Source organism: Panthera uncia, chromosome D4, assembly GCF_023721935.1.
Source record: "Panthera uncia isolate 11264 chromosome D4, Puncia_PCG_1.0, whole genome shotgun sequence".
NCBI classification, from domain to species: domain Eukaryota; kingdom Metazoa; phylum Chordata; class Mammalia; order Carnivora; family Felidae; genus Panthera; species Panthera uncia.
The window spans coordinates 68,592,782-68,617,393 of NC_064807.1; the positions used below are offsets into that span (position 1 = coordinate 68,592,782).

At 42.7% G+C, this 24,612-nt stretch overlaps 1 protein-coding gene across 7 annotated transcripts in view; it reads left to right on the plus strand.

The window, feature by feature from the left end:
• PALM2AKAP2 (PALM2 and AKAP2 fusion) overlaps positions 1-24,612 on the plus strand; it is a 443,327-nt gene that overhangs the window by 233,064 nt on the left and 185,651 nt on the right. For 3 of the 7 annotated variants that reach the window (XM_049635971.1, XM_049635954.1, XM_049635944.1), the window contains 4 exons: positions 1,400-1,514; positions 2,371-2,392; positions 7,972-8,073; positions 18,292-18,987. In XM_049635971.1, the coding sequence (XP_049491928.1) occupies positions 1,400-1,514; positions 2,371-2,392; positions 7,972-8,073; positions 18,292-18,987 (935 nt within the window). The remainder of the gene's footprint in view (positions 1-1,399; positions 1,515-2,370; positions 2,393-7,971; positions 8,074-18,291; positions 18,988-24,612) is intronic. The other 4 variants (XM_049635979.1, XM_049635988.1, XM_049635962.1 and 1 more) reach the window with 3 other exon arrangements.

Below are 24,612 nucleotides of genomic sequence, written 5' to 3' on the forward strand. Positions count from 1 at the left end.
TATGATTGTACACAGAGTTTGTCTTCATAACCCAGAGTAATTGCTGCAAAGTCTCATCCATCCAGAGGTCATTTTTCTGATGCCCAGGAAGGAAATCTCTGAGAGGCACAGTGCACCCCTAAATAAATCCATGCCTGTGGCTTGGTGTCCTTACCCCTCTCAAGATCTCACTCTGAACTCTTTCTAGTTGAACAAACTTGTTTAGCTAGTTCTCAACAGCAGATTAGAAGATGGAAGAAGGGAAGGGGCAGAGAAAGGCAGACACAGACCCTGCAGCAAAGATTCTAGCACAACAGAGAAGAAAGAACCCAAAAGCAGAATTGAATGAGCAAACAAATACACTCAGACCAAATAATTTTTTAGGCAGGGGAACATCCATCCCTTCATGACCCTAAGGATATTGCTGCATAACAGCGGCACCCTAGATGCCTACATACACAATGTCTAGTGAGGCAGGAAATAATGTGACACACCGTAGAACCCATGTGGTAAGAGTTCAGCACCATGGTCAGGAGTAGTGTCCGGACTTCTGGCTTGAATCCTTGGTTCAAGGCTCTGCAGCAATAAACTAGTTCCTTAACCTTGCCAGGCCTTAATGGTTTCATCTGTAAAATGGGGATTCCCGATTCCAAAGGTCATTGGAAAGGTTAAATAAATTAAACTACGTGAATTCTTAGCTTGGTTCTTGGCAGAGATTTGGTGCTCAATATAAGTTAACAGTTAATACTATCATTTCATTGAAAGAATAAGCTACTGAGACATCTCCCAGATCATGGCTGTTCTGGAATATTCCTAGAGTCTCCTGGCAGTGACAAAATTTCCCTTTCCGAAAATAGGATGGCTGTGAAAGTTGAGAAAGTTCCAGAAGAGAAGGGCAGCTGTATCAGTTCCCCCTCCCTTTTCCCTTCTTTTGGGCAGTAGAGGATGTGCCAGTAAGAGATGACAGACAGCAGGCTCCCAAGGATATTGGCCACCAGCCATTTTGTAGCAGCATATTTCCCTTGAATGAGACTAGTTCTTCACCCTTTAGGAGAACTGATAGAAGAACAGTTATTCTGAGATAGCTAGGGGAATATGAAGCTATTTTCCTTCAGCCATTATGTCCTATGCTATGTAAAAATATCTACCCCCAAATTAAGAATGTGCACATCAATAGAGTTAGAGAGGAGACACCAAAGCACATTTTAAAGTGGTGGCGGTGAACCAGTGGCAGTCGCTCAGGGTGGTTTTCCTTTGGTCAATGTGTGCTGAGTGGCAAAGCTGAAAACACAGGATGCCCTGTGATGTGAAATCTGGCACCTCAGACGGCCAGGAAGTCGCCCCACAGGAAGGAGCTGCTCTCTGTCCCCAGGATGGCAGGACAGTAAAGTAACCTGTTCTCTGTTTGTGTGTTTTCCAGGCTGGAGCAGGAAATACAAGCACTAGAAAGTGAAGAGTCCCAGATATCTGCCAAAGAGCAAATCATCTTAGAGAAACTGAAGGAGACGGAAAAATCCTTCAAGGACTTTCAGAAGGTACAGAAAACAAGTGGGATTTCTCTGAATTTGATCCACAGGGAAGTAAGCACTAGTGAGTTAGTCCCTGGAGACAGGGCCAGTTAATATCGATGAGAAGTCTGAGCCACACGTCCTGTGAAATGAGGTGCGGATTGTGTGAAGACCAGTGTCGTCCCTGACACTGAGAGCAGCCTGTCTTCAGGTGTGGGACCACCTGGTCTGCGGGGAAGCACAGAAGAGAGTCATTAAATTAACCCCGTCTACCTATTGTCCAAACCCTTCATGCACCTCATGCCTAAAAAGTCATCTCCCCTTGGACGTTAGAATTCTAAAGCGAATTCTTATTAAGCAGGCTAGCCCTCCTCCTTACAGCTTTAATTTAAGTCTTTCATTTATAAAAAAGCCAGAGGCAAAACCGTATCAAATGGATATGAATTGCAAATACACAGAGTGTAAATACTCTTAAAACAGATTGGCATCTGTAGCGCAGAGGAGAGAACTCATAAAGCCAAGAGTTTCTGAATGTCTCAGAACCTTCCTTCCATTTTATAACCCAGGTACCCAGACCGAAGAAACAATCTAATCACATTAATTTTAAGATGGGGTTTTCTGATATCACTTCTCCAACATGGCTAAGGGTATTCTCTGGATAATCAACATGAATCCCTACTGGGAGAAATTCAGTATAAAGTGGGAATGATAAAACTTTTCGTTAAATTTCAGGATCCCAAACATATTTCCCAGAAGAAAAGAAAGCATTGGGTTTACCCACCACAGTCAAATTCTGGACCCGGGGGAGAAAGACGGGTTAGGTGGATGAGGGATTGTTTCCCCACATGTGTGGTGATGCTCTGCCCTGCTTTTGTTTCCACAGAGCTTCTCCAATGCGGATGGAGGTAAGTGTAAGTGCTCTCTGCCCCCACTCTGTAGAAGTATTTTATCCCACTCAGCTTAGTGGGTTTCATGGACACGGGCTCACTGGGAGATGCGATGTGTTGGCGTGTAAAGACACCAGAGGGAAGGAACAGCACTCTGTACAGGACACTGAGCAGGTGCACGTCCTGAGACTCGTCTGCCTCTCTTCTTCAAGGACTGTTTCTCGACTCAGTGTTTCTAGTTTTATACAGTTCGCCTGGCTCTTTCTCTTTCCCATTTTGTCCTCAAGGTTCGCTGCTTGGACCTTTCTGAAAAGGTGCTCAGCAAAGAGTGCTAATATTGGGACCAGATCCCAGGCAGGGAAGATCCCATTTGTGGCTAGGTCTCCAGGTCACAACACACATCAGAAGGCCATCATCTGGTGTTTAGGAAACCTTTCTAAGGCCTGTGGTTTTGCTTTGAATCGGAAAACTTGGCATTCCTCCAGGCTTTCAGGGCAACAAGGCTGGGCAGAACATCCCTCCCTTTGTGGCCTAAGCTGGCCTTGAGCACATGAAGGGTGGGAGCAGGGCCCTGGCTTCCTGACCCCATCCTGGCAGGAGCAGGCTTTCCTTCTGTCCTCCCTTCCCATCCTTGTCCCTGCCCTCCGCTCTCCTTACCTGCGGCCTTGGGGATGAACGTGAGGTTGTATGCTTGACCTTGTGTGAAGGTTGAATGTTGTTGCTTCATTCTTCACCTTGCTCCCCTAACTTTAGCTACAAGCTCATGAAAACCACTCCATTACCACTTTCACTATGGCCCTCAGCTAGACCTGCTTTAATGGGCCAGGACTCTTCAGAAGGATCGGATGCCATCTGCTCACCTGGTTCTGATAAAGCCAACCTCTAAACTATGAAGATGATCAGGAGCCAGAATAAGAGTTGGCATCAGTGTTTTCCCCATGTCATTTGCAAATATAAGGGACGATATTTTAAAAATGCAGATATGGGTAATGTATTTTTCTAGATTAGCAAAGATATTTACACTAAGGATAGTTCTGACGTTAGACAAAAAAAAAAAAAAGGTATTGTGTTATTTTATTTGATTCAGGGAGGGTACTGGTTTCTAGCAAATAAAAGACAGGAAATCTGGATGTTTGGCCCCTGGATGATCTTTGGGAAGGTAGTAAATTAAACCTCATGTTCCTGGGTCAAACCGGCAGGGACTCCAGGAGGAAGACCTATGACATTCTAGAGCCTTCTCTAGGGTGTAGCCAAATTGGAGTTCTTGTTCTATGCTTTGGGGATAGAGCATGGACTGAAGAGGTGACCATGTCTCTCTGGGGGAATTGAGGGTGGCTTCATGGGAAGCATAGTGAGCTTCCCTAGTGCTAGGAGAGACCTGAGGCAGCATGCATAATCAGAATAATGCAGTAAATGTCAGGCTGGAATGGGGCTGTGGGGCATTGACCCACAGACACCTACATACTGGAAGGTACGCATTGACCTTTCATGCTTTTACTTCTTTTTTTTTTTTCTCTTCCTTCTCAAACTGAGACCTTTCCTAGACTTATCTCTATAATTAGGGAAGGGAAAGAGCCTGAATGTCTTGTCTCTGGGAAGGCTGTGTGGCCTTGACTTGGAGCCCCTCATAGCCTATGACTTGATAACAAGCAAAACTGAAGCCATGTTAGAAACCCTTGCCACTGTGTCTTTCATTTTCACCCTGAGTTTCTTTCATTTCCTCCTCCATTACTTCCCACTATTTGCATCCATTCCCCTAAGTGGTTCATGGAGGTGGGAGGAAACTTGATCATGACTAAAAAGAGCCTCTAGAGAAAATTGCCATTATTACTCTGTCCTCACTTTTTGGCAGGGGTACCTCAGGCTCAAGGATGGAAAAATCTTAGGGATCCTAAGAAATGGCCAGGAAAAGGTTTCTGTGGTCTTAACCTGTCATTCTGGATTATGATTCCTGCCATCTCTGGTTATAACTAAGTCTGGGGGGACCTTTCCGTTGTACCACATCTACTGGCAAAGAAGGAAGTTTGAAGGAGGGAACACATCCTTCCAAGAATGCGGTCAATGTTTAACTCACATTGTGGGCTGAGAGTAAAAACTGAAGCATGTCGAGTTGAGGGACTCTGGAGTGTCTGATTATTTTATCATTCTTTGGTTTCAAAGGCCCTTTGATTTCAAAATTGCCAAGACCACTCTTAGAATTAACCACCTGTCGCTACTAAGAACTAACACAAAATTATTAAGAATAATAATGCCTTAAGAAAAGCACCCTACTTCTGAAATGCCGATTATGGAATCCAAGGCCAACTAGGATTATATAACTGTACAACATGCTGCAGATAATCAGCAAAAGCATTCCTAGTTTAATGAGATGCCAAGAAGATGGCTGCTGGTGTGTGCATGTGTCATGATCCCCTTCAGGTCACCTGAGCATGTCACCCTAAGCATGTCAGAGGAAATAAAGGTACGGAACTGGTGGATCACCAATGGCTTCGGATTGTGTGGTAGTCCTAGCAATCTAGAGACATGTATTCCAATCTTGAGTAGAATTCCCTGGCCACATACATTCTGACCCCCACCTCACTTCCTCCCCACCCCGTATGCACACTTAGTATATAGCAGAGTCTTCATCAGTTGGGTGGGTTTGTTGTTACCACCTTAAATAGGCATAATGTCTTCTATAACTATAATTTGTGTATAGTACGTATCCTGTGCTAGCCATTATTTACCCACTGAGGAGCTGGGCCAGAACTGGCAAAGGAAAATGTGTATCCTGGGCCTATTTCCGCCCTTGCTGTATGATACTGATCTTCTTAGGTTTTCATCTTGTCCAAGTCTGTGGTGGCCGGAAGCCATCCCCCTATCAACACCTTTATACCAATTGCTGGGAAATCTCAGTGTGTCCTCAGGTGCCCATAAATCATGTTTTCAGGAGAGTGTTCATCAGTTTTCTCTAGCTTTGGCTATTGATATTCTTCATAGCTAGAGTAATATTTCAGTAGTGCCAGAACTAATAAGAAGCACTCATCTTACATTTCTACTGTGGTAATGGCCATTCTCTACCTTCTCGGATGATGGACCACATTGACCTTGGCAGGAAGAGGGCAGTTTACAGATTGAGGCTATGTGAAGAAATTCTTCCCATGGAGGCTTTGGAGGCCCTGTTAATTATTCCTTGTGTTGGTCTATCAGGCATCTCCTGGATACATAGCTTCAGGTTTATGACTTAATGATGTATTGAGCAGGCTGCCCTGTTCTCCTTCTCATGCCCCACTCCTCTTCACTCCCTCATCTCAGCAGGAGTGTGTGGCCCCAGCCCTCCAAGAGCTGTAGATCTCAAGCTTGTAGCCAAGGAACAATGGGCAAAGGTGACTCCACCCCCACTCACTTCGGGGCTAGGAGCTGCCTCCAGTGGAGGCTAAGACACAAGCCCTGGAATCCTGTGCTCTTTCTGATACAGGTGCCCTGCCTGCAAGTGCCTTTAGTTTCTGGATGCTAAAACTTTCAGTATCAGAGATGCCCCAGAAACTCTGTATTTAGCATAGAATGTATAGACACACACGTGACCAGTATGTGGGTCCTCACCTGGTCTTAATGGCTTGACCCTTCATCTCATTTGACTACAGAAAGTCCAATTTACTGAGATCTCAATCCACAGATTTCTGGAAATCCTCAGGGAAAACTCACAAACTCCGCAAATCTTCTCTGGTCATCTCTTGTCCCCTAAACTGCCCCTCTAGCCACACACTGCTGTTCTAATCTTTCCCTGGGCTACTGTCAGAAGTCTACCCCTACACCCTCAAGATCAGCTTATCTGAAGCTTCTGCTCTCTTCTGGTCCTGCCTCATGCTGGTTTGGGGCCCATACTCTTCCCACAGCTCCCCATGATGAGGGTAACCTAAGTTCAGGAATAATAGAGAACCATGTGCAACCTCAGACATGTGGCCACACTCAGAACCTTTGACTCAAACCAGGCCCATCTTCAGGGGATGCCCGCAGGCTGCCTCATGTCTGTCTCCCAGTCCCCTCCATCACCCCAAAGGCCTAGTTTCCTTCCTTGCAGCAGAGGACCCTCAACCATGTCTGCCCAACCTAGGGCCCACTCTCCAGTACACATAAGGCCCCGGAGAGATAGTCACTTGAACCTCACCATGATGAAAGGCTTGCCCACCTACTCCTGATGTCCTATTCCTTCTCCCCAAATGGTTGATATGGAAAAACCCATTCCCTCAGTGAAACTCCACCCCACCTCTACCCACAGAGTGTGTTCCTCAAAATATAATGGTCCAATATCAGCACATTCTGGATTGTTGATACTCACATGCGAGTCAGCAAATGGTCTAGCTGGTGCAGAACTGAACTAATCCTAATCCTCATCCTAATCTAGTGTCTGTCCATGGTCCTCTCCAGCATGCAATTTAAAAAGGAAAAATGAAACCTGACAGAACAAAGGCAGTATCAATGGGGATACAGAGGATGGGACGGATGTAAGAGATGTGAAGGAGGTAGAGGCTAGGGGGCTGAATGGGCACTGAGAGGGAGCATTCAGGGCACTGCCCAGGATCCTGGCTGAATTGTGGTGCCAGTAAGCTGAGACACAGAGTACAGGAAAAGCAGCAGATGAGCACAGATGGGAGTTCTGTTTGGGACATGTTGAGTCTGAGGTGATTGGGAGAGATTCAGTGAAGATGTGCAGTAAGCAGCCAGAGGGACCCCTGAGGAGCAATTGGCATTCCAGGATTCTGGGACATGGTCCTGACATAAGGAAGGAATCACATCATATAGAGCCCAGTGCTCTAGAACGTTCCTGCCTTCCCTTTCCCACTTCTCTCTGGGAGATACACAAATTCTCCTTCACCCCCAGTGGTTTCCTGCTTTCCTCTGATTTGACACACCTGCTAAGGTTCATACTCCGCAGAGTCTCACCTCCCCAAATGGCCTTATCTAGCTATTTTCCCAACTGGAGCTGGTCTCCCTGCTTTTCTTGGCCATGTTTCCTACAACTGGGCTAATGGTGAATTCACTGGCTGTTGTTATTTGGAATCTCAGGGTTTCCTGGCTGAAACAATAACCTGAAGTATTGAAATTGTAGGATAAATTCTAGAGTTTTGGGGTTTTGTTTGTTTGTTTGTTTTTTATGTCTATAAAATAGGTCTTCTGAATGATTCAGGCACCGGAAACTACATTTGCAGTTTAGGGATTGAGCCCCAAGTCTATTTTTCAGTACTGTTTAAGGCATATTTCTAGTTTGATGTCTCATGTTTGGTCAATTCTACCAAGTCAATAATGGCTCTCACTAGCCAAACCCCTTTTCCCTCCTGAACTCATTGTACTCTTAGAATCTAGAGCTTTCTGATGAATCTTTTAATACATAGAGCAGTCCTGGGGCTTGAGCTCTCTGGCCAGGATCCCTCCTACCTCAGCTACTCTGCTGAATACCAGTCACTGAGCAAATGCTTGTCTTTGTTTACCCTGATCCTCTCGTTCAGTGGCCGCCTCCGCGGTCCATTATGTAGGGCAGACAAGCTGCTGTCTCGGCAGTGAACCCATTGGGCCTCCCGACACTGTGCCTAATTGTATTCCCTGTTCTCTGCTACCAGATGCAGTAAATTACATTTCCTCCCAGCTCCCCGACCTGCCAATCCTCTGTTCACGAACAGCAGAACCATCACCTGGGCAGGACGGGACTAGCAGAGCAGCTGGTAAGTCCTGGGGAGCTATTTGGTTTTGATGCCAGGACTGGACATGGGGCTTGGCATTTCTCTGAGCTTTAATAATAAGGGACGTCCAGATATCCTCCCATAGGGGACCTTGCCCTCAGCCCAGCCTCAGACATAGAGTTTACAGTAGCCACAAAATGCAGGAACTAGGCCCTAATACGTAATTAGGGACTGAATAGGAGGGAATATTGAGAAAATAATAGAGCATTTTCCCCCTAACTTTAGTGTGGTCTGTCTCTCATGGTCTTTGTATCTCTCCTTATTCTCAAAGTTGATCTGGACTCTGCCTGCAGGGGGTTTTATTTTCCATATCAGAAACATACAAGATCAAAGGAGCTATGATGGAAACTGGGTGAAATTATCTTCAAAGTATATGAGTGTGTTGCCAAATCCTTTGGGAATAGAGCTGCTTGCATATTATAAACATATACTTCCAAATCCCCCATTTCTGCAATGATTTCTTAGCTACTGTGGTATACTTAGGGGAAAAGTAGCAATTTAAAGAACATATGTTTCTTGCTAATGTTTTTCACAATGATGAATTTAAAAAAATAATACATTTATGAGTACAAAGTATATAGAGAGCTATGTTTTGCCTTATCCAATGTGAATGTGCCTCAGAAATCAGAACTGATGGACATGAAAAATAAATCTATACCAATCTTTTCACTCTACACAGAAATGCAATGAGGGCCAGCGGGCTAAATGAAAAAATGGCCAAGGTCAGTGACAATGTGGATGAGTTCAAATATGAATGTGAAATTATGCTTTACATAATCTAGGTGAATTAATGTCTAAAATAAATCTTATAATGACACTTTCCATGAAACAAAATAATCATGGACTTCTAAGCCAGAGAAATCTTTTATATGGGCCAATCTGAATATTTTGTGAAGCAAATATTCCCTCTTTATTTTAATGTAAAAATAAAATAAAAGGGCAAGTAAGTGTTGACGCAGTTGTGCACTGATTAAATATCTGTGGGATGTCTCCATAAACATCTTAGCATATCAGTTTTACATACTGACTTATGGAGTTGTAGAGTTGGGTGGGACTTTAAATGGTGTGTGGTCAAACCCTGGCCAGGTCCAGATGTCCCTGGACTGGTAAACTGGATCTTGCGCTTACAGGCATGCTGTAAAGGAATCACTGGCAGTAGTTTAAGCCACAGACTCTCAAATGCTCCAAGGAGCACTTATGAGATCAGATAAGGTAATAACTGTTCAACAGTCACATACCTTCTGCTTGTTACTGGAGCCTTGGTTGTTGAGAGTTCCCAATAAGTGTGGGTAAACAGCTTCCCAGCCCCTTTCCACAACATGTTCCCGGACCTCACAGGACAGGTGATATGATCCAACTAATGGATCAGCTCAGGGAGAGGGTAGAGACGGTGTGTGAGAACTAATTTTTAAGGGGGATAAGAGTAGCACTGATAGTCGAACAGTGTAATATGCAAGAGTAAAATGTTAATGTGATTGTAGTGCTGGGTCTGTGGGGCTACGTGCACTATCACAACCTAACGTCCTTCATAGTTGAAGATGCTGCAGAAATATAGCGATCCGATGGCAAATGCACTTCCCAAAAAAAGTATTATGTGATGAGAATCTTCAAAAACAAGTTTATGTGTACTTTTGTTTATTACTGAAGAACAAATTTGCATAGACATATCTAACTGTGGAAATATATACGAGCAGAATTGTGGCTGGAATCGCATTTGATGTGGTTAACTCCTTTGTCTAGACTGCTTTTGGAATGGAGTGTCCAGATTCATGATCATTTATGGCCAATAGTGACAATACAGAGCATGGATAGCATACCAAATAATGGCACTCACCACTAGAATTCTTTTTCCTAGATATGATCCATCTTGCTTTATGAACATCCTTTTGGAAACTTTGCATAATCTTGGGGCCATTTTAATATATGTCACTTGTCATTACTCAATATTCTGGTTGTTTGGATTTGGGAAGTTCAGGATTGTGTATAAACGGGGATTTATTTAGCATCATTGCTTTTAGAATTAGGTGGTGTCTATTCCAGTCAAACATGGAAGCCAGGGTATAGCCGCCCTCCAAAGAGGTCCTCAGACACAGTCACACACCTCTGTTATTGGGGCTTAGTGTCCCTCCAGGCAGCTCATTCTAATTGGTTCTGACCCTGGGGAAGTCCTTCCTCTGATGGAGCTATCATTCGTCTGCCTCCATCTCCCCCCGTTGGTCCTTATCCTGCCACCTGGAGCCACTCAGAACAAACCCAAGTTGATTTCCCTTTATTTGAAAATGACTGTCGTTTTCTGGTCTTTCCCAGATCCCCACTCTACATGCCCTTGACACCCTCCGCCATCCTTGTCCCTCCCCTCTGAACACTCCTCACTTTGTCTCTAATCTTCCTGAGTTGCAGTGCTCAGAGCTGCTCCATGCACTCTTGGGTGGGCTGATCTCCCCCCAGCCCAGAGCGTGAAGCCACAGACCATATGACTCACTTCGCTGGTGCCATAGCCTTTCAGGTTCAGGTTCTAAAGTAAAGCCTCAGAGTCGTTTGACATGTGCCACTGCTCATCCTCATTCCCTTTATCCTGTGTAGCCGTAGTTCCAGAATCATTGCCGTTGAAACACGTAGTCTGTTTCCCTAATTGTGCACATATGGCTTCACCTGCTCAGAGAACCTACAAAGTTCTTTATTTCATTATCTCAAAAGGCAAAAGTAAGGATGAGCTATCTGCCCTTTGTAGATTTGATGTGATTGTTAAATTTCTTCATGTTAGATTGCCCCATGTAAGTGTCAGGAGCCCCTTGGGGGGTCACTGAGGAGCCTTCTTGAAAAGTAGAGGAGGGAATGGTGTAAGGGGATTTGAGAGTCAGGGCTCAGGTGTTCTCTCCCATTTCAGACACAGCAGCTCCTCTGTCCTTGGGTTTATATTGTATTTCTATATCAGATTTCCATCTGAATAAAGGGTTTAACAGTTTTAAAAATAGATCTTCTCTGTTGTTGGGGTCTTCACAGCTATTGATTTTAGCACCTCACAACCTTGCTTTTCTTCTCTATTTGGTGTCATCTCAGATCTGAAAAGTAAGCTTCCATTATTTTTCATCATCGCGTTGATGAAAACATTGCACAATTGGATCCAAAGTCAGAGGCCTGTGACATACTGTTGGGGTCTCCTGACCCTTGAGAACCCTAAGTAGACATGTGTGGGGCATGATCATTTAATGAGTAACAAGTTCTGGCAATTGTCTTGACACCCAAAGGCACATATTTCTGTCTTATTCACAGGAATATAAGGGACTTGATGATGATCCAGATGTGCTGTGTCTCTGGCTTTGCCTAAATTGTCTAAAGAACTGGAACAAAAGGAAAACGAGATTAATCTGTATACCTTCTGCCTGATGAATCCTCCCTGGTTCTTGGTGGTCTCTGCTCTTTGAAAATGAACTTCAGAATTTAGCCAGCCATGATCTCAAGCTACTGCTACATAGTTTATGTAATTCCTTCCTTCTATTTTTTAAAATCAGAACTTTGGATGTCTGCCTCCACACCTTTCCCAGTGTATAAGATTCTTTTTTTTTTAAGTTTATTTAATTTTTAGAGAGCGACAGAGAGAGCAAGCGGGGATGGGGGGGGGGCGGGCAGGCAGGAGCAGAGAGAGAGAGGGAGAGAGAGAATCCCAAGCAGGCTCTGTACTGTCAGCACAGAGCCTAATGTGGGACTTGAATTTAGAAACCATGAGATCATGACCTGAGCCTAAACCAAGAGTCGGATGTTTAACCCACTGAGCCACCCAGGCCCGCCCCCACCATCCCCCCGCCCCAGTGTGTAAGATTCTTAAGACACATTTATCGGTAAGGGAACTGATCCCTGGGTCTGAAGCACTGAACGCATTTATATCCCTGGGTGCTTTATTTTTTCCAATCTTCTCCACTCATCTGGGCTTCATTTCTCTCTTAGTGATATTCTTTCTGGCACTTTTTGGACTGAAAATCGTCCTTCTTGACCAAGAAGGTAGGAGCAAAATCAGATATAGGAAATTGGCTTTTGCTCTTGTTATCCATGATATCACAACTTTGCTGACTTACTTTTGTTGATACTAAGGGATCCTGGGAAAACAATTGTTCCAAGAAATTTTTGATTACTGGTTTTTGAAGTTAGAGATTGCCTAAGTGTTGGGATGAGAGGGAAAATCCACTCTGAATCAGTTTCCTCACTTTCACTGTTATTTTTCCATTATGATAGCCAGTTTTGTATTTCCATCCTCAAGAGAAGGTACGAGCATATATGTATATGCGTACTCATAGGCCAGCAGGAAAAGATTGCATGTATGTGCATTCACTCAATAAGCCAAGCATGTGCACCATTTCTCTTCTACATTCCCAGTGCGATGTCAGCTACTGGATGTTCACTTCTGGGTAACAGTCACGATCTGGCTGTCTGTTGCCCTCCTAACATACTTTATACGTCATTGGGTCACAAGGCACACAGGCTGTTTACAGCGCCACAGGATATCAAAGCTGGATATCCTTCATTGTACAAATGGGAAAAGTGAGGTCCAAAGACAGGGTGTCACCTCAATAGGAGTTCAGACCAAGTGTCTTCCTCCCTTTCCCCAATACCTCCCATCTTACTGACTAATGACAGTGGGCGGTGTCATTTTATACTTTACACGTGGACCTTCGGCCTTCTACCTCCTCCCACTGATTACAGTGGATCAAAACAAGTGAGCTGGGAGAACCCTGATGAGTCAAGGGATGTGACATGATTGAGTTTTCCGTCCTCATGGAACACACTGTCTTGTTTGGTATGCTCTTGGCTTGTTTCTGAAATGGAATCATGTGATTGGTCAGCCACACGTCACTTGTGTTGGGTGTTCTTGTTTCCTTTTCCCTAGGCTCCTTATAGTCTTTAGAGCTGCCTTCTCTTTACCAAAGCTAATGGTAACTAGGAACAAAAGAGTACATAGAGCCATGGGAATAAGTTTGAACTGGAATCAAGCATTCTCTGCTTCCAAGACCCATGTCTTTGGGCTCCACAGCATGCCAGACCAGAACAGCTTCACAGCCCACCCTCACCCTGGTTTTTCGGCAAGTATCTTACCCAGGGGCCTCCCTTCTAGTCCACACCTGGCTGTTTTCAGCACCTGGAGTCTAGTATTATCAACCCCCATTAGACCGCCTCTGCCTCTTCAAGATTCTCCTTATTGACCAGAGGGCCATGCGGGAGCAAGAACCTAGTAAAGCCAACATCAAAGTGCCATTCCATCATTCACTTGTATCCCTTTGCAGAAAGTCACTGCTTTGGTTCTTATTCTTCACTGACAAAATGAGTATCTACTCACTCCCCTGTCTAGGTTCTTGGAAAGAATCGCACAAATGCTTTAAACCCTCCAACCTTATTGTCATCAGTATGTCATGTTGGGAAATCACCAATTAAATCTATCATTTTGTAAAAACATACTTCCAGATTTCAGTCCTCTTATCACTGGAACTACCATCAGACTGTCTCCTTTCTTTTTTCTCTCCAGAACCCGCCTCCAGGAAATTTCAGAGAGCTTTTCTTCACATACTTTCTTGTATGTCTGTGGGGCTCTCTCAAAATCTCTTTCAGGGGCTTCCCAGAAAGCCTCCGCCCCTCAGCAGCACCCCTTCCTTTTTTTTTTTTTTTCAATAAGCTGAGCACTGGGCCCTCGTCACTACACAGATTGTCCTGTTACCCCTGTGGCATGGGGAAGCTTGAGGGAAGAGGAGGGAAGAGGAGGGAAGAGCAGGAGGTATTTTTTGTGTTTAGACATGAAAGCATGATGTAATTGAGAGACCTCTGGTAAACACGACTCGGCAGTAACAAGTGGGAGAGTTGTTTAAATTGTGTGCATGGCATCGAAAATAAAATGTCAAATTTAACATGTAAGTCTCATTTTCCTACTGGTTCATATCCACCCTGGTTCACATTTGAAATATTATTGGCTGAGAACTAGAGCAAAATAACAATGCTTGCTCATCAACAACACGTTTAAGATAAATGTTCATGCCTCCTGTGTGGTTTTCTGAATGTCTGATAATATTCTCATATGGGTATCCATGAAGTCAAAGCCTTTGTGTGAAGCAAGAGCTTCTCAAAGTGCTCACCTAAGTATCCCATCCTAAGAGGAGAGAGATGGAATCAAAGCATGTGAGGCTGGACCCTGACAAAACCTGCTAAAAATCTGTTTCTTTTGAAGTCTTGTTTTATCTGAGGGAGGAAATATGGATGGATATTGTATTTTATGGCATAACATACTTAGGTTTATTTTATGAGCAAAATGTCTTCAGATGTTCTACCCCCATATTCTAGAGATATTGCAAGAACAGTGTACAACATGAAAATGTAGATATGAATATGTAACCCTAATGAAACCATGCCACACGTGGTTCAGTCCCAGGGCCACAGCACATTTAACAAAATACAGTTTAAAATCACACACAAGAACAAGAACAAGAACAAAACAAAACTAGAACAAAACTAAAGAGAAACTCTGTTCTTTACCTGTTTTTCCTGAAGGATATGAAAAGGAATCCAATTCATATCCCCACCGGAAGCATTTCTTACGTTTCCTTTCCTTTCCTCTGCATATCCCCTCCACTGCCACAAAAATGTTCCCTCTCCATCCATATTGCACACAGCTTTTATGAGCTCTCCTTCTGAATTCCTTCTTTCTCAACTCTATTGTGTGTGTGTCTACTTAGCTGTTCGGGCACAGAACTTCTCCTCATCGTCTTTTCTGTCCAGTCTTTGAATCCAGGAGCAGGCAAAGACAAAATGAGGGTTGGGGGTTAAGATGACGGAGAGAGGAAGATTGGACCAACAATGACAGCATTCTCATTGGTGGGCAAAAGAAGAAAGACATCTCTAAAGATTCCCATGTTAATAATTTGTATCCGATCACATATGGATATGAAAATGTTTTGTTCCATATTCTGTACTGATTACAGATCAAGGTGTCGTTTTGTTCACATATTGCTGGATGGATAATTAGATATTGTACCTATAACTGGCGATCATTAGTACCATCCTTATTTACAAATATGTCCCGTGAGTGTTTTAATAGTAATAGGACATAATAACCCAAAATGGTGCTTTTTAAATTATAAGTGTAATATTTAAAGAAGAGGCTTTGGAGTCCGTGCAGAATTTTAAATGCCTATTCTGTTTCTCTGGTGACACACTTTGTGGAAAATCAGGAAATAACTGAGACAAATATTTCTTTTGACATCACCATCATTGTGTGAGCCCATGTGCTTCTGAAATGACAAAGATCGGTTGGCCTCTCACTGTGTCACTGAAGGAAACTCAAGATCTTTGTGCTGAATAAGTGAAACTTTCAAAATGGACATGATGAAAATCAAGCATTGGATCTGACTTCACAATCTTTTTAGTTAAGTGTGAACGGTGAACAGACTGTATCTTATTACCCAAGCAGATGGAACAGTATTGTTGCTGTTTTCTTAACCAGTTCAAACATTAATTACTGTGTGTACCTTTTCATGGGTGTCGTGTTATACAAAGTATTTGTGACTAGATTAAGGCAACCAAAGTAGACTTTTCAATTAGTAGTGTTTGTTTCACAGGTGTGTATATCGGGTACCTTCTATATAAAAGACTTCAAGGTAGGTGCTGGTGGGGAGGGGGGAATCATAGAAAGATGTCAGGCAAAACACTAGCCTTTAGTGATCCTAAAAATCTATGGAGCTAATAAAACATTCCCACAAATAATTATACTACTGAGTGGAAAGTGTGAAGCACCTTCAGAGAGGTTTAGAAATGTTCAGAGACTCTTAAGAAGAGCGAGAGGGGGCAGTGGCTGACTCAGTTGCAAGAGTGTGAGACTCTTGATCTGGGGATTGTGAGTTCGTACTCCATGTTGGGGGTAGAGATTACTGAAAAAAAACTAAGTTAAAAAAAGAGAGAGGGATGCCTTAGAGATGGAAGAGTCAAAGAAACCTTCTGGAAGAGGAGGCAGCTGACTGGGCATTGATGGATGGGTCGTATTTGGATGTACAGAAACTTAAAAGAAGGACGTTTCAAAAGAAGGGAATCTTAAAAGCAGGAAGAGTTGAGGTGTGGGATGGTAACACCAATTACTAGATTATGCTAGAGGAAAAGGGAGCCATTGAACATGTGGTTGAAAAGATCATTTGGATCTTCTTAACATAGTTGGGGAGCTTATAGTTATTCTGAAAGAGGTAAGGACTCATAAGCAGAGATGCCACATGGGAAAGGCAGGCTGGGCAGGGAGACAGCAGGCAGGGAAGGATGTTAAATTCTGGGAATAGTGAGTTTGCTGTGGCCGGGGTGTACATGGAATGAGAGGGGCTGTGAGGCAAGCCCTGAAAGGAAGTTGCAGACAAATTCCAAAGGGAATTATATGCCAAGCTAAAGCATTTGGCATTTATCCTATAAAGACACAAGGAACCAACACAGGGTTTGCGGAGAAGGTGCTATGGGCAGAATGGAGTATAGGCTAGCAGGGTCGGCAGACTTTTTCTATAAGTGGGCTGATTATAAATATTTTAGACGTTGTGGAGCACATATTCTTCTTTTTTTTCCTTTATTTTTTTTCCTTTTCTCTTTCTTAAATTCTTTTTTTCTTTACATTCTTTTCTTTCTTTACCTTTCTTTCTTTTTTACTTTCCTTCCTTCCTTCCTTCCTTCCTTCCTTCCTTCCTTCCTTTCTTTTCTTTTAATAATATTTTAAAAATATAAAACCATTCTTTGCTCCTCTGGACATACAGAAACAAACCTTGGGCCCCTTCTGCCCCCTGCTATGAGAAGTGGCAGGTGAACTTGGGCACAGCTGTCATGCAGAGAGCAGAAGGGGGACTGATCTGAGGCAGTGGTAATAGAGGCAGTGGTGAGGAGGTACAAGGGGAGAAGTATGAAGTGCAATTAATTTCTCACAACAATTGTTTGGCTATGGAAGAAATTAGGAAGAAAAGGACAAATCAGGTGTGATTCTGAGGCTTCTCGCTTGAGATACTGTATGGTGCTGGTGTTATGTAAAACCAAGGCTATGGAGGAGTTTTCAGAGAAGGTGGATTCAGTTTTGAAGCTGTGGAGGCTGAGGTATCCATGGGTCATCCAGGGAAAGGGTGCCTGGGGACAGTTGGCCTTATGGGAACAATGGTCGGTTCCCTGGCATCCAGAATGTGTGCCTCTGGCCACAGAATGTGTGCCTCTGTGTAACAGATTTGAAAATATGGAGTGTCACACAAGACTAGAACAGGGAAGAGCATGTCCTTAGGAGCCCCAGATAGGCAGCAGGATTTGGGATGAGCTGCAGAGGGCTAGTGTGATTGGGAAGAGCCGGTAGCATGCCCTTCCAGTAATCTAGGGAAGCAGAAGTGGTGTCTCAGATTGAGTAGTGGCAGTAAAAGAGAAAGAAGTTGATGGATGGGGCAGAATCACGAGGACCTGGCTCGTGTGCTGTGCACACGGCAGAAGAAGGGGCCTTCTGTAGTCATTGTCCCCAAGTTCCAGTGTCACAGGATGATACTACCTCTGTCTTGTTCTTTTTCTGGTTCTTGTTTCAGAAACCTAGCTAAGCGGTTGAAATACTCAGAGCATGTAATCTGACTGCTTTTGTCACTTCAGTTCCTGCACACACCCTGTTTTACTGAACAGTGGAGGATAGCCAGGTCCCACCTGCAAAATCCTTTGCATATTCTTATTCTCCATTAACAGTAAGAGCAAATGCAGAAAAAAAAAAAAAAAAAAAAAAACAACAACAGTAGAGTGCTTGGGGGAAGAATTTGAAAAAGATTCAAGGTTTTGGAATTATGGTATTTCATAACCAGGGCCTATAAAATTGCCTATAAGATAAGGGTAAGGTCTCAATCAAGGTAAACTTGCATGTCACCAGCCTCCCTGTAATTCATTACGTTGGATCCAAACAGTCGCTTGTGGTCTTATTTTAGCAGGTCTTCCTTAAAAGTGTAAGTGCCACTGAGATATAGTAACTCTGTACACCTGGCTTCCCAGTGTATTAAGCTTCTGTGTTCAAAAACATATATAACCACCTCTGTCCACAATGTGCACTCAACTCTAACACTCAAGATGCTTGGCAGTTAGACTAGAAAGGGCACAAAACCTTTTTTTTTTGTCTGTTTGGCAATTAACCATTCACTGGCTTTTTTTGTTGTAACATGCACTTCCTTTCTCTTGTTTTCATTCAAGCTGTGTACGCCATGGAAATTAATGTGGAGAAAGACAAACAAACAGGAGAGACCAAGATTCTCTCTACATCCACCATTGGCCCAGAGGGGGTCCATCAGAGAGGAGTCAAAGTCTATGATGACGGTACCAAAGTAGTGTATGAGGTGCACTCAGGAGGCACTGTAGTAGAAAATGGAGTGCACAGATTAAGCTCAAAGGATGTAGAAGAGCTTATTCAGAAGGCGGGACAATCAAGCTTCAGAGGAGGGCACGTGTCAGAAAGAACTGTGATTGCGGACGGGAGCCTCAGCCACCCTAAGGAACACATGCTCTGCAAAGAAGCCAAGTTAGAAATGGTACATAAGTCTAGGAAAGATCATTCTTCCGGGACCCCAGGGCAGCAGGCCCCAGCTCCCAGCACGGAAGGGCCGGAGGCAAACTTGGATCAGCCAGTCACCATGATTTTCATGGGCTACCAAAATATTGAGGATGAAGAGGAGACTAAGAAGGTACTAGGCTATGATGAAACCATCAAGGCTGAATTGGTCCTCATTGATGAAGACGATGAGAAGTCATTGAGGGAGAAGACTGTGACGGACGTGTCCACTATCGATGGGAATGCGGCAGAGCTTGTGTCCGGGAGGCCAATCTCAGACACCACAGAGCCCTCATCCCCAGAAGGGAAGGAAGAGAGCCTGGCCACAGAGCCAGCCCCAGGTACCCAAAAGAAAAAGCGCTGTCAATGCTGTGTTGTCATGTGACCACTTCTTTCTTCCCTTTTCTTCTGGGCAGCCTCTGTGCTCTCCACCACTTACGTAGACCTCACTGTACCACTAACTGCAATACTGTGAACTGGAAGCAAACACCTGCCTTGCCTTGCAGTTGGATTGCTTTGATCTTTCTTATTTATCCCCTCTCATTTTTCTCCAGTTTCCTCACCTGAGAGACAGCGTGCATGTGTTTGCTTCATTCTTTCCAAGAACTTGCTTTTCCTCTAAACCTTTCCTTGTGTCTTCGAGAGTGAATCGATTTCTTACTGCTCGATTGGAATGGACTCTTCACATCAGCCAGTTATCTAGTAGCCTTAATTCACTTGACTGGAATTGAACCCAGTGGTACCGGGGGTTTCATTTTGTAGCGTGTTCCTATAATGTAGTCACACGTCACCACGTCGCTGACTTCTCCCTTGCCTCCCTTGCTGTGGATCTTTGCTTTTATATCTCGTGTGGCAAAATGCTGTTGGCTCTAGCTGGTAGCTAGTGTGGCCAAAAGTGGACCTGACTTAGTCTGTTCAATCTAGGGTGATGCTTTTTGCTGCCTTACATAAGCTTCCAGATTACAGTATTGTGCATCTATGGCTTTCCTTCTGTTAAAACTGAAATGAAGTTGATGGAAAAGAAAAGAACCCAATGCTTTGTCACGGCTGAAATGTAGGGACTGATTCCGTAACCTGCCCATCGGCAGCTGCCTCTTTCTGCGGCTTAACTGATGGACCCTTTATATATGAAGCACCATTTTTAATTTTCTAAGGACATGAAACAGACATTGTTTTGAGCATTAGTAGTGATCTCTAAACTTAGGCATATCCATGAGCCTTGCTTCTATTGTCTCAAAAAAAAAAGTCAATTTTTATATTGTTTTCTTTTTCACGGATATTTTCTGATCATGTTAATGTATTTTCGACGAAGGGATCATTTTGAGGAGTATCTCTGCAGTGACCCTATTTCTAAACCAGTCTTTCTGACCTACAGTGGTCACTGCCATGTTTCCACTTCATTGTGGACGGACGGTGCTGGAACTGAATTTACCTGTTCATCTCACCCGCCCGCTTGATTACAGAGCCTTACTTCTGGACTCTTTTCTTTCTGTCCCCATGAGAAAGAGAATGTTTCCCGTGATGTCACCATGGAGGTCTAGCCAGCCCTCAAAACAAACTTGAGAATGTAAAAAAATGTTTAACAAAGACCTGTCTTCTCCACGTGAAGCACTTAAACTCATTCTGCAAGTACCAATTGAGTGGCACATAGCTGAGCTGCCTATTAAGGCATGTTTCTTAAACTTTTGGGGATTTTGGAACATCAAAGATGAGGGGGTTTTTTTTGTTTCTTTTTTTCTAGAACACAATGAACAGTTCTATAAATAAATTCTTAGCATTCTCCCAAAGCAAACAACCACATGGGTTAGTAAAACCAAAGGGAAGCAATTTAGTAAAATAATAATACAGTAATAAAACAAAGATGTAAAATTTTAAATGATTTTAATAACAGAGATATCGCAACTTGAAGATATTTGCCCAAATGTTCATGGCATTGCTGTGAATCGTTCACAAAATTTATCTATGTTCCGTAGAACATAGTTTTTAAAAACATACAGTAAGTCATACGACATCAAGGCTAACTTCTGTGGAAAGTCGATGAGAAAAAAATAAGGTCGTCTTGAGAGAATTTCTTAATAGAACCAGCTAAATTTGTTCTAAATAGCTTTCTCAGTGCTAACTCTATTATTATTTTAAATTTCTGGGCTTAAAATTCTATTTATTCCAATGGACAGGGGAAAAAAATGACACTTTAGTTAAAAGTTAATTTTTATCAAATAGTTATATTTTAATTAGCACAAAGTGAGTCACTTTATCACCACTATGTAAACAAGCAAACAAAAGAGTTCAAGAAGGGACAACTGAAGGAGCTAAATTCTGCTTTCTAAGATGATTCCATCAATGGCTTGCTTTTGAATAGTTGAGGGGGTTCCCTCTAAATAATCTCAGGTTCACTGAAGCAGCTGCAGTGGTATAAAGCTGCTGTCTTACCTAGGAATACATCTGGTTTTACTGCCTAGAAATCTCCCCACTCAGCTTCACGCTCCTCAGTCAGTGGTCACGTACACGTTATTTAGATGTTAAAGAAAATGACCTGCCAGATAAACCTATTGACATAGAAAAAGAAAACAGTCTGAATGTTTGGACAATCTATTATTTTAATAATTTATTTAATAAAGAAACAGCCTAAAAGTTGACCATAGCTTATCTTTTTTTACTCACTTAGGGATTAAAGCTATTCTATAGAAGTTTTTAAAAGCACAGTTAGTGAGTACAATGGTAGAATTTAGAACCCGTGAGCTTGCTGTTTGAGAAACAGTCCTTCTTTGAGGACAGAGAATTCCCAGAAATGAAGTACCCATCCTTCCATAGTGAGCTGGTTCCTGGTGAAGGAAATGATCTGCCCCTCTCACCACAACCCTACACATGAGATCTAAAAGACCAGTGATAATCTGCACTTTCATTCATCAATTATTATTATAGGGATTAGCAAATTATATGAATTAGAGGTCTGTCTATACTTTTACTATTAAAGCCTATCATTTAATCATTTAAAGTAAGACATGTCACTTTTATTAAAATGATATGTGGCCATAGTAAATGGTTTGTTTGAATATGGCATATGTTTGCATATTTTGTATCATTTTCCTATAAAAACGGAGGACTCAGGCTCAGCCAGTGCTTTTATGGGATGAGACCTATAATCTCACCTACAGTAACAAGTAACTACCCTTCATAATGAAAATATCCTCAGTGTTGTGATTGAGAACATTTTGTCTTCCTTGCTATCATTCTCTGTAAAAACTTTATTATGTATGGCATCACACCCTCCAAAAATATGTAAGTGTTGACTTACATAGCAAGACTAATTAGAGAATCAGTAATGAAGCTGCCAAACTATGATCTTTTTGAGCTAATGGTTAGTTGGATTTTCTTCTAAAATTTTATAATCAGTTCCCCTTGAAATGGAAAGAGGAGAAAGTGGGGAAGGAGGGGTATTTCATTTGTTATAAATAGATTTTCAATGCATTGAATTCAAGATCTTTTAATGGTTAAAATGGTAAAGTTTAACCTTACATATCCCAAAAAAATCTTGATGACATATATCCTTGACTCCGTTTTCTTTGATGTACAATAGGACAAACTAAGGGGAATTTTTTTTTTTACCTTGTACCTCTTTTACCCATAATTCTACTAATTCTTTCCATAAACAAAATTAATTGCCTCTAACAGTGATTGGCCAGTGTCCAGTGATATAACTTGATACTGGGAGGAGGAAGGATGAGGGGATTCCTGTCTGGCCAAATCCAAAGCATGGTTTCCTTAAGCCTTCTGAGCAACCTAAAAATATTCAAAGCCTTTCAGGAAACTCAAACAAATTCTAGAGTTCATTTGATTTGACTCCTTTTTGAACTGTTACTACACAGGTATCTGCTTTAAATTCCCACCAACTCCATTTTACTTCCTGGTGGTAAAGGTATTTTTCCTACATACAAGTAGAATGTCTTACTGTTAGGGTCAAGTTTTCATAAAAGGGGAAAACACAGAGATGCAGTATCATCTCCGGAGCAAAATGTGGAGGCCAAGCATGAAAACAGTTTATTTCTCTTTGCTTCTTGCAGAATTTCATTTCAAGGGAGCATGCAACACCTTTGAAATGACCATTCATTTAATGCTGGTAACTAATGCTTAGCAAAAGAGGAGGAAGGGAATATGGTGACAGAGGCAAGATTGAACCACTAAACAAGTTCCTCCCTTTTAAAGGCATTAACCCTGTGAATTTAAAACACAGATAAACAGGGACAAAATTCTCACGGGGGACTTTCTGTTGTTCAGCCATCTCTCTTGTCACTGGAGTTTAACTCACCGAAGGGCCCATTCCTGGTGGGAATAGTCTCATCTCCCAAAATGTGATTTGTTTACAACAAAAAGCATTCCAAGGCAAGCAGTTTTAAGTTCTATTTTTGCAACATGCACATCCAGTTATGCAAACCACAAGTAAGTTTTGAAACGCTGTGAATATGCAACCTTTTAGCAGCTCCTCAATTTACTGTGTGTCAAGGTGTATGGAATTCCACTAATTAGGGTAGAACCCGAGAGTTTCCTTTGTCCTATTGGATAGTACAACCCGGCAGGTAAACACAGCTATGGTATCTATCACAAGCAGCTCCAGGAAATGAGCCAGATGAGATCTTTGATCCTTGCTGCCAACTTACTCATCGTATAGCCTTCTTCTGGTCTTACCAGGAAAACTTGCCTACATTCTCTAGGGAAAAAGAAGTCAGTCTCATTTGAGGAGCACAGTGTGGTTATGTGTCTGTCTTTTCATAGCTTCAGCAAACTCCATGATAAAATTCCCATTTTAACAAAACCCAAAATACTTATTATTTGAATGTAGAAAAAAATTAAGACAAAGATTACATCCTGAAAGTTTCAAAGGGCAATTTCCCTGGGGATCCTTAGACCACCTTGCCCACCCCCCTTAATTTTTATATGACTTAACTAGGCCTCTGCTTCTCCTCCCCGCTCCATCAGAACCATAGCACGAACCCCTGCTTTCAACTGGAAAATAGAAGATGTGATTTGGGGGACCTTAAACGTTCTGCATCAAAGATCTGGACAGCCTTAACTTTTGTAAAAATAAAAAACAAAAAACAATTTTTCAATGCTCTCTTTTACTAAGCAGGAAACCAAAATGTTTCCTGAAAATTAATGACTTTTTTATATTTTGTGACTGTTTTCTAAGTTTCTACAAGTTGGGGGGTGAGTGGTCATCTTCTCCCCATAATGCCTCTTCCTAGTCAACTGGGGCTCTTCTTCGCAAGTCACTGCATTTTTATCAAAAGAAACGCATATTTCATGAACCGTCAAATTCTCCCTAGACTTCAGGCAGTCCTTCTGGAGTAAAAGAACAGAAATACAGAAAGAAAAGAATTACAGGGTGGCTTTCTTTTTATTTTCCTATGGTTAATGTACTGTATGGTATGTATGTTTACAGAATGTATCTGCCTTGTGAACAAAACAAATGACAAAAACAGAGTTCTGATGTGCCATTTGAAAGTTTGCCTTAGCATTGCTGTTCATGTTCTTCTTTTCTGTCCTTTAAAACAAACAAACAAACAAACAAAAAATGCAGGTTGTATTCCAAAGCTGTATTAACACAACATTCTCTTCCCCGCCCCTGCCCAGCCCTCTTCAGGGCTGTAAATTTCGTCACAGGAGCCTTGAGGCAGAACCTTGCAGGTCAGGCGCAGGGGGAATCAAGTGGACATAGCTTGGACATTGTCTATGCCCGTCTGTCAGCCAAGCGTGTCCCTGTGTTCTCACCTGAGTCTGATTATCACACCCTGACATTCCTGGGCAGGCCACGTGGAGCATGTGACCTCCCGCAGTCCTTCCCACAGTGAGAGGGTGAACTTGTGGGCCTCCTCTCTGGGTCTGGGAGCATATTTTTAAGCACAAGTGGCATAGCTCGAAAAGGCAAGAGACATGGACTCAACTGGTGTGACTGAGCCATAACTGAATGG